The 11,326-nt window shown below is 29.5% G+C and overlaps 1 protein-coding gene across 1 annotated transcript; it reads left to right on the forward strand.

Annotated features, from left to right (window-relative positions):
- Window positions 1–4,799: 4,799 nt before the first annotated feature.
- LOC8279839 (reactive Intermediate Deaminase A, chloroplastic) lies at window positions 4,800–8,006 on the forward strand. The gene is made up of 6 exons (XM_002532511.4): window positions 4,800–5,115; window positions 5,628–5,743; window positions 6,005–6,049; window positions 6,818–6,891; window positions 6,989–7,038; window positions 7,604–8,006. Exons 1-6 carry the CDS (start codon window positions 4,935–4,937, stop codon window positions 7,699–7,701), a joined length of 564 nt encoding a protein of 187 aa, XP_002532557.1. The 5' UTR covers window positions 4,800–4,934; the 3' UTR covers window positions 7,702–8,006.
- Window positions 8,007–11,326: the final 3,320 nt, after the last annotated feature.

Consider the following 11,326-nt stretch of genomic DNA (forward strand, 5'->3'; position numbering starts at 1 on the left):
TTAAAAGAGCTGACTCACAATCCGCCACCTCTTACAATCCCGTCAACAGGAGAACTTATTCTCCAAACAGATGCATCTGACTATGCATGGGGGGCCATCCTCCTAGAAAAGCTCCACGACAAGGAACAATTATGTGGTTATGCATCGGGTCAGTTTTCCTCTTCAGAAAAATATTATCACACGACCTACAAGGAAATTTTGGCGGTCAAGTACGGGATAAAAAAGTTTGAATTCTTCCTAATTGGACAGCATTTCCTAGTTCGGATGGACAACTCTTCCTTCCCAAAGATTCTTGAATCCAACCAGAAGACCTTGCCTGAGCCCCAACTATTGCGATTAAAATCATGGTTCAGCAGGTATGACTTTAAGGTTGAGCATATAAAAGGGATAAGAAATCTAATCCCAGATTTCTTATCCAGACTTTCCAAACCTCAAAATCAACCTATAGTCCTTCTCACCTCTACAATAAATCTTCCCATAATCTTTATGGCTTCTTCATCTTCCAGATCCAACCTGCAACCTCCTTCACCACCAGATCTCCCCAACAACCTTACAACCAAACAAGTCACAGACTTTGCCCGGAACATGATGTTCCATTATTTGGCAACTTTTCAACAAACCTTCTCACTCCCAATACAACCCAACTTCTTCTTTCCATACTACCCTTGGTGTCTGATTTACCACTTTATCTCCTGAACATCCAAAGCATGAAAGTGAGTTATGGTTTCTATGGTGCCTATCTACAGTCTGTCATCATGCTATAGAAGTGCCCATTATGAATCTCTTACACTTCTTCAACAATGAAGCAAACTCGGGGTCATATCCATGAAGATTCCTTACCTGGTTCAAAACTTCATATCAATGGACAGGAGATCTCCTTAAACTTATTCATGAGCACCAGTTATTCTCAGACAACAATTCCAGAGCTTCGGAATACCATGCCATTTTCATATTGCACAGGCCTTATCTTCGACTGTCAGAAGACACATATACAACTCAAAATATCTGTCACTATTGGAGAACACTTGATAGTCCTTTACATCTTGCTCCTCCAGCAATCACAGAAGAACTAAAGCGGGCCCTGCAATACAGGAATGAATTAAGGACAGCTAATGTCTCTGCACCATTAGTCTGCACTTTCAATGGACATCAATCAACTGGACAATCCATTGAACATTTATGTTCCTCTGATCTTCCAACTCCACTGGATGACCCTACCTTAACCAGGGCACAGCAAGAAGCTCTCATGCAAGAGTCCCAGCTAATAGATGATGACTCATATGATGACGTCTTCTGATCACATGCAACTGTAGACCACTCTTCTGTATTATTGTGTTTGTCTTTATTATGAATTATTATCCACTCAGTAAGTGGAGTGTATTATTGGTGATAGTAGTGGGCCGCCATAGGTCGCTATAGTTGTGGTGTATTATTGTTTGTTAGCCTTAGTGGAATATTCACTAACTTTTGTTTGTAAGTATTAGTGGGATATCCACTAACTTTTGGGTGATTGTACTGTCTCTCCACTCTATATAAGGAGAAGTCTTTGATAATAAAATCAGAAGCAAGTTTCTCTAAATAAGCTTCCCTCTCTTCTATACTCTCTTACTCTCTCATGGCTTTCTAACTTCCTCCTTTCTCTTCTCTTGATCCAATGACAATGTTCTAATAGTTGCTACGATCTGTTTCTGGTGTAATCCAAAAAAGTAGAAAGACCCCCATGGCAAGAGGCCGCTTGTGTCTTAACTTGAGGATCTGACCATGCTTTGAGTTTACAGCATGAGGATTATGCCATGAACAGCTCTCGGCTCCCACTTGGTATCAGAGCCTTGGTGATAGAAGAAGAGAAACCCTAAACACCATATCTACAGAAATTACCTCGCATACTTCTACTCTTCAATTATCTCCCTCTTGTAAGAGAACCATATCTAACAAGATAGACCACCTTGTTGAGATCTCCCATATCCCTAATAACGTACAGATAGAAGATACTTTGGTACCTATCATCAACCCTTACAACATATTCAAGAAACAGAACTTTGTCAGAAAAACCTTTAACCAAATCATCCACAAAAAACCCCTCACCATAAAAGAATATGTTCAATCTTCCTCATTTTCTCAGTGTTCACTTACTGCTACTTCTCAAGAGCAGTATGTTACTTTAGAAATTCTCACCTCTTTCATAGAACAATGGCGGAAACAAGGCTACTCTCATCTCCATCTTGGAGCTGTGCGACTTGTTCTTTCCTATCATGGACGAATGGGATTGCCTGTTACAGCACGGATGTCGCTTTTGGACACTCGTTATCTCAAGTACGAGCATGCAGTGATTGGGACAATAGTCACAACACTTAACACTGGTAGTGTTGTTTTGACTTTCTTCCCAAACTTTAACCTCTCTCTGAGTGATCCTTATCTATCCACTGCCTTGAAAGTACAAGTCCAAATCACGGGAGCTAGTCAAGTTGAAAATGCTCTCTCAGCGACTCTTCACCATCAGATCGTTTATCGATTGCAGGATCATGCACTTAACTTGCAGATCCCAGGCTTTCAAGCCTCATCTGATGCTTTGTACATCATGGCTGATTCTGGTCAAACCCCTACAATAGTTCAAGCTCCTCGACAGCTTGAAGTAAAAGCTATTCAAAAGTAAAGTAATATATGACTAAATTTAAAATTAAAATATTAAATGATTAAATTAAAATATAAAATATTAGATGAATTAAAGTACTAATTGACTAAATTAAAAATTAAAATATTGAATGAGTTAATGTATTAAAAGATTAAATTAAAAATTAAAATATTAAATAAATTAAAGTATTAAATGACTAAATCTAAGTTTTTGTAATAGATTATATGATTAAAATTCAGATATTGATATTTTTTTGCTAATTAATCTATATGTATATTAATTTTTGAACCTTAAATTATTTTTTACATGTATGCTTAATTTTTAATACATAGAATTTTTATTTTGACATGTGTACTATTTTTGATACATAGGATTCAAACTTATGTGTAATTTTATTATTTTTCTATTAATTTATTGATTAATAAATTACATCCATAATTAAACACAAACTCTAATCCTAAGAGATAATAAAATTTTTAATAAATAATATTATTATAATATAAGTTTAATTACATTCCTAATTAAACACAGATTCTAATCCTAAGAGATAAAATATTAATTATATTATAATATTATATTAACTAATAAATAATTTCCTAATCAGATAATGATACTAATTCTTTTAATTATATTCTAGATAATAATATTAAATCTATTCTAAAAATAGTATATTAATTATATTTTACTATTATATTAATTAATAAATTAGTTTTGTAATTAGATAATAATTCTAATATAGAAAATAACATCTTAAATTATATTTAATAATAAAATAAATTTTTAATTATATAATAAATTTTTAGTTCTGAACAATAGTAATTTTAATTATATTGATATGTTAATTTATAATATTAAAATTAATTAATAAATAATTTTTACATTATTACATTAATAAAATTTTAAAAAACTTAAAGATATTTAAAATAGTTAGTTTGTTATTATTTTTAAAAAGTTTAGAAAGTAATATTAAATATTGAAAAATTTCATTAGATTGTATCTATCAAATTGATTTTATAATTAAAATAATAATAATAGTTGTATAACATACTGGTAAATGACTAGTAATAATTAAATCCTAAATACTATTAAACGACTAGTAATAACTAAATCCTAAATACTATTAAATTTGATGTACAAAATTAAGAATTGACAAGCAAATATAGCCTAATACGTATAAAAAGAAAACGGCAATCTACCTAGCAAATTAAACTAGCAATTCGATTTGATAATGGTATTTAGGTCAATTTTTACTTAATTAATCATACTACTACGTAGATATATATCAATAAATATTTGAAATAAATTCCTAGTAAATTTGAAATAAGAATTTGACATAACCTATAATTTATGTTACTTAAGATTTCTATATTTTGAAATTCTAAATTTTGAAAAATGCCATTTAACATTTGAAATAAATAAGATCAATCTCAGAACAATGATTTGGATTTCTTGCAAGTAGAGCCATACAATGTAGATACAATATAAATAGGACGTGAATCTTCTACAAATATTCTTTTTTTTCAAGTAAATCAATTTTAGATAAAAATACTGTTTATTTATTTTTTGCTGATTATAAATGAAGAGAAAGTGTTTCAAACTAAAATCCTTACTAAGTTGCATTATATATTTATAATCAAACTAAATATGTGAATGAAATTATGTCAATTATTCAAATAAAAATTTCTAATATGAAATCGTATCGGCAATATGATATATTTAAAATTTAAAATTTATTTTTTTACTTTTATAAAGTTAATACGAAAAGAATTGACACAAAAAACATTGAAAAATGAATAATGATATTTTCATAAATTTTAGATTAAAAATATTTTAAAATCAATAAAATATCATTATAAATTATTTTTTTAATTTTTCTTAAAAAATATCATTTGTTTATTTTTTAATTATTTTTCAATTGTTTTATATAAAAAAACCATAATTTAAAAAATTTAAAAAATCTTATTTTTGATATTTTAACACAGAAAAAAATAAAAAAGAATTTAACACTTTAAATTTGATAAAAAAAAGAAAGATGGGTTTTATTATTTTTCAAAAATTTATTACTGATGGGCTCAATAATGGATCCTTAGAGGCCCATATTCTGATAAGCTATTTTATCAGCCCATCTACTTCTCTGACCATCCCTACCCAGATTTCACTTCCCTAAAACGACGAATCTAAAATCAGATTAAAATTACGGTAAACCCCCCAAAACTAGCCCTTAACGATTTCTCAGTGAACATTTCGGAGCTGCAAATTTCGCTGATCGATAAATACGAAAGAAGAGAGAGTGTGGAAAAAAATGGCGTCGTGGTGTGCATTTAAACCCTTTCAAATGCCAATGATGAAGGCAGCGGCACTGTCACCCCGCGCTCCTTTAGCGGTCGGCTGCGCTTCAGTCGTCGGCTCCAGCCTCTGGCGTGCTTCCAGCCGATCTTTTGTTCCTCCTTTCGCTTCTTTATCCACATCCACTTCTTCTTCCTGTAATCCCTCTGCTCTAATGCTTCTTGTTGATGAAATGAAATTTTAAAGGTGTGAGATAAATTATCAGCTTGGTATCATTGATTTGAAGTGTGTTTGGAAAGTCTAATAAAAATGCAAGAATTCAAGTCAATTTATGGTCAATTATCATGTTTGCTTTGCACCAGCATTGAATTCTTTCAACTTAAGAAAATGAAATCTTACCAAAAGTGAAATGATTGTTCAAGAATTCAGTACATGATTATTTTCCCCAGATGATTGCTTCAGAATAGAAAGAGGAGTAGTTCTAAGAAAGAGGAAGAAAATATGAACGAACATGGAAAGATGGAAACTTTTAGGACTGATATAAAGCTAATCTAGAGCTATGTTTTAGTCTAAATAAAGAGGATGTGGATCTCCTGTATCTTCTTCCTCTGTGTTTGTATGTATGTATAATAAATAAGTTCTTTTCTCTTTTTATGTTTTTATGGGCTTTGATGATGCCTAACGGTGGTGAAAAACATTATTATTTCAGCTATCAAGGAGGCTGTTAAGACTGAGAAGGCGCCGGCAGCATTGGGACCCTATTCTCAAGCAATCAAAGTCGACAACCTTGTATTTGTCTCTGGTGTTCTGGGTCTTATTCCCGAGGTACATTCTAACATTTGAAAACCTGCTTAACACCCTTCTCTTCTGAAGATTTTTCTTTTTTCTTTTTATTATACTCAAGCAAGCACTAGACTCAATTACGTGCGCTCTTCCATGTACCTCTTATGTTTCTTATCCCTTTACTTTAGCTTATATATTGAGATTAAAGAATGCTTGAATTCTTGTACGTTTGTTTTCCTTTTTCTTATTCTTTTAATAGCATTTCTTGAGTACTGATAATATTCCTTTGGTACCTTTATCCAGACTGGGAAGTTCATTGCAGATACTGTTGAAGATCAGACAGAACAGGTACATAAGCAACCCTTGGATTAGCCTTACCTGTTATAGTGTTGTATTTGACTTCGTAAGGAAACAAGTTGAGTTATATTATCATTGATTTTCAAGATGAGCTTACTGGCAGCTGAAGAGCCAAGCTCAGTTAAGTCGACGCTCAGTATGTTGAACACGCTTTATAAGCAAATGCCATTGATTAGGCTATAAAAATAAGATTATTTTCTTAACACTATTTGGCTGAATGGCTGTGGTAAGCTCGATTACAACCGGCTTTTCACATCTTTTGAAATGTTCAGTAGCTTAGGAGAATTGGCTCAAAAATTAAGGCCTGAAGCTGTGTCAACTAGTAACCTTCCAAGGGATCTGAATTATGGGAGATTAGCCTGCTTGATTAATAAGTTAGTGCATGTAGAAATCAAAACAGTTTTTCCGTTAGGCCAGCCAAATGGCTCTAGCATTTTAACCTGTAGTGCATACTCTAGTTTTTTGTGATCCATTTGTATTTCTTTTCTAATATTTGTTGAAACTTGAAAGAAGCAAGTAGTCTGTCCTACTCATTTTAGTCTCCCTCTAGAATGTTAATATGACCTGTTTATTCTTTAGGATGCTATTTCATCTAAAAAATTTCAGTGAGAATATCTGTTGTGTGTTTTGCTCGAGTGTGTTGATGCTGTTTACTCTGGCTCTACCACGTTTGCTTCTTTGTTTTTCTCTTTTTTCCCTTCTCTTAAAGCTTCGTGACTTATTAGTATATATTATGGATGTGGTCTATTAAATTTGTAGTTGTTAAAGAATATGGGTGAAATACTAAAAGCCAGTGGTGCCGACTATTCCTCCGTCATAAAAACTACAATTATGTATGTCTTTCTCTTAGCTTGGCAAATTTTCTTTTGATAATGCAAACGTGGAAAATAAATATCTTTCTGTCTTGAATTTTCATTTTTGTTTATGCAGGTTGGCTGACTTGAAAGATTTCAAGAAAGTGAATGAGATCTATGCAAAATGTGAGTTCTTTTCTTAAATATTTGGCATACAAAGGAAGACGCAGATTTCCACCCATTTAAATCAACAAGAAGATAATAAGGACAATTTTACATCAGGCTACAATAAATTAGCGGATAACCTAGTGAACTTTTTGGGTTATGCTTTCCATACATGCTAACTGAAACAACAGATATGATGACTTGTCAAAGATGAATTGACTATAAGTGAACAACAGATATTTCCATTTTCTTTTAGCTGATTCTTGGTATCGTATATAGCCTATAAAAGAACTTCTACATGTGAAATTATTCTGGCCATAATTTTATTCTAAGTTTTCTGTAAGGATTAGCTGATTAAACTTAAAAGCCAGAGTTATTTTGACACAAGAAGATTTTGAATGTTAATGTTGGTTTGTTAAAATTTTTCTTTGAGGCTCTATTTTGTTTCTATGGAAAATACATCAGAAATAATCACTATAAAGAAGAAAAATGCATTTTGTCTGCTTCCATGAAAGAGGGAGTATGCTGAATGTCTGGTATTGTGATGTTATTTTAACCTTAATTTGCAATCTTGTTTATTCTGCAGACTTTCCCGCACCATTTCCTGCTCGTTCAACATATCAGGTAGCAGCATTACCAATGGATGCCAGGATTGAAATTGAGTGCATAGCTCAACTTCCCTGAAAACCTGATCTGCAGCCTCATTTAGGAACTTGGTCAGCATTACCCTCGGGAAGTTGCTCGAGTTAATAAAGTGAGATGGGGCTAATTAATATGATGAGTATGTTTTGTCTCGCTCTTTCTTAGGATGTCGCTTTGTCTATTGTAACACTATGAGCAGTGAACATGATTTTAGAGCAAAGAAGTAGCTCCAGTGCAATTAGGGAATTGGAAATGAACAAACCATTAAGGATGTTACAAGTTTCTACTTTGAGAACTTTAGGTTGTAATCGAGAAACATTGAAGTCAAGCATTATATTCCAACTTAAGTTTACATTTACATTAAAACTAATATCCTATGGGACAGTGCTGATGAGATGAGTGACTGGAGGAACAACAATAGTACAGTTGAAGCACCATTTTACTCAAACATGCAGGAGTTAAGGTCTAAACAACAACGGGGAGTGTAGGGATTGCATTACTCTCTATGCAACAATGGCTGATGTGCTGTTGATTGAAATGCAAATTACAATTGACAGAAAAGAAAAGGGTATCAACTACAAAATCCTCATAAAACGAACTAGAAGTACATGTTACTTTTTTTTTCTCTCTTTTATTATATTGAATCGCTATGATGAAGCATATACGGTAGTGGAATATGAAGAACATTAATTATGTGGATGAATGTAAATACCCCGTCCATCGTCCTTCTACATGGGTACTACTCTATCTACCATTCAAAAAATTTTAAATAGATTCTATCGCGTTATTTGGATATACAAAATTAATTATATAATAAAATGATATTAATTATGTCTGTAGATGACTTGGTAGACTGGATTTACTTATAATTCGATGGTAAATATATAATTTTAGTAAAAGATTAAAAAATAAAATATGAAACTAAATTATAAATTAAAAAGAAAAATATGCATTGCTTTTTAATACCATACTTACATATTAGCTTTTTGGGTTATGTAATAAATTATGATTTATAAGTAGGTCTTGCAATGCAAAATGGGTCAGAATAGTGCCGGAAGAAGGTCCGGCGAGACCACTCCGACACTTGTTAAAGAAAGAGGGCAAGCTCGGATTGTCAGATCAGTGTTTGAGATATGTTAGCCTTTCTTGTGTTATTAATAAGCATGGCTGCTTTTACATAATTAGCAAGGATATTTTAGTTGATTAACAAGCTTCACTACTAGCTATGTTGCTACTGCGAACTCATCTGGTTTAAACAGTTAGCTTTAACTATTTGACCATCATCACTCTTCAGACAATCCATGCATAATATTTTTGATACCAAATTACCTTTTCGTCTATTAAAGTTACTTTTTAACCATATTTAATTTACACCTAAAGATATGTATTTTATTTTCTTTTTAGTTGTCTTTAAAAACAAATAATTTTTTTCTGTTTTTTTTTTTTTAAGTTTTATACGATTTTGCATGTATGTAATGTAACTATTAATAAAATATAATTCTGTAAATAATGTCCTATTAAACAATGGATCATGAAATTTATAGACATTTTTAATTATATTTATAAAAAATCTTCTTTTAACTTTGATTACAAATTAAAAATTATTATATTAAACTAATTATTTTATCACAAAAAGTTTAGTTGAATAATAAATTATTTAAAAGATACATATTTTATTTGAAAGATTATTCATATCAATATTTATAATATAAAAAGAAAAATTATAATTTTATATTTAAGAAGTATTAAAAATAAAAATAAAAATACATGATAATTCATTTGAGAAAACAAAATAAGTCTGTGCGTCAAATGTAAAAGCATCAAGCCATAAAATATTTTAGCTACTTTGACTTTGTTTAAAACAAAATAACTTTATTTTGTATTAAACACTTGATTCTTAATTAGTTTAAATTTTATTCTTCAAATTTTATTAGTAAAAATGATTGGTAATCTGATGAGCCATCTGCAATCCTATTTATATGTTTTTGCAAGTTATACTAATTTTTCGTAAGTGTTACTAGTTGCTAAAAAATGAATGATATTATGAAAAAAATAATTATTTTTGTAAAATTTAATGATTTACGAAATAGTTGACAAATTTATAAAAAATATTAAATTTTTTATAATCGTAAAATATATTGCTAAATTATGAAAAATGACAATCATCTTCATATCTTTTCTCAAATTAATGAATGATATTATGAAAAAATGATTATTTTTGTGAAATTTAATGATTTATAAAAAAATCGATAAATTTACGAAAAATACTAAATCTTTTAGTAATTCTGAAATATATTGTTAAATAACAAAAAATGGCAATCTTCTTTATATTTTTTCGCAAATTATATTAATTTGTCATTAGTGTTACTAGTACAAAAAATATTAAATTTTCATAAATCTCAAAATATATTCCTAAATTACGAAAAATAATAATCTTCTTCATATTCTTTTTATAAATTATACAATTTTTTTGTAAGTCAAACTAGTTGTGAGAAAATAGTTGATATTATAAAAAAATGATCGTTGTTGCGAAATTTAATGATTTAAAAAAAATTGACAAATTCACAAAAAATATTAAATTTTTCGTAATCGCGAAATATATTATTAAATTATGAAAAATGACAATCCTCTTTATATTTTTTCATAAAATATATTATTTTTTGACAATATATGAGAAAATGATAATTTTTGTGAAATTAAATTATCTATGAAAAATTATCAAAATTTTAAAAAAATACTAAAGTTTTTTATAAATATAAAAATGTATTGCTGAATTAGAAAAAATAACAATCATCTTTTTTTTCTTAATTAAACTAATTTTTTTGGACATTATGAATGTGGATAAATTCTTAAAATTATCTTATGTTATTTTAATAAATTTTATTTTACTTAGTAACTTGTAATTACAGGTCACCAAATATTTTTTTTTTAAATTGTTATTATCTTTTTGCTAGGTTAAAAAAAAGTAAATATAGAATTTTCTAATACTTTAATTAACTCTGTTCATTAATTTATATATAGTTGAATTTTTTTAATATTTTATTAACAGTTTGTCCAAAACAAACCAAAAGGCAAAGATCCAAAACGCCAGGCTCTAGATAAGCTTTCACCGTCCAAACATGAAACTCATGTCAAAAGTTAGTTGGTAGTTAACGGCCCCACTTTACATGACAGAAAAAATTAAAGGAGGAATTATAAAATTTTTTATATATTATTTATTTTTATAAAAGATATAGTGTAAATTTCATTTTATTTCATAAAATTATTAAATATACGATTTTAAAATTATTATGGTATTAGTTGTTATTTTAGTTGTTTTAGTTATTTAATAAAATAACTCAAAAAATAAAAAAATAATAAAAGTATAATTAGAAAACAACTAAAAGATAATTACACTATATTTCAAAAAAAATTCTAAAGATAATATTTTAAAAAAATTTATTACAATAAAAGTAATTTTTTTATTAATTTTATAATATTTCTGAAAAATTATCAAAGATGGGACCCATGATTTGCATCAGATGCCCAAAATCAGCAATTCGACCCACCAAAAATCCAATCACAAATATTACATCACCACCACGAACAATCCAGATTAGGTGAATGCCCCGTCATACATACATCCATTCACACTGAATCATTCTTCTAAAAGGAAAATTCAAGAATC

The sequence above is a fragment of the Ricinus communis genome, chromosome 9, assembly GCF_019578655.1.
Source record: "Ricinus communis isolate WT05 ecotype wild-type chromosome 9, ASM1957865v1, whole genome shotgun sequence".
In the NCBI taxonomy this organism is placed as follows: domain Eukaryota; kingdom Viridiplantae; phylum Streptophyta; class Magnoliopsida; order Malpighiales; family Euphorbiaceae; genus Ricinus; species Ricinus communis.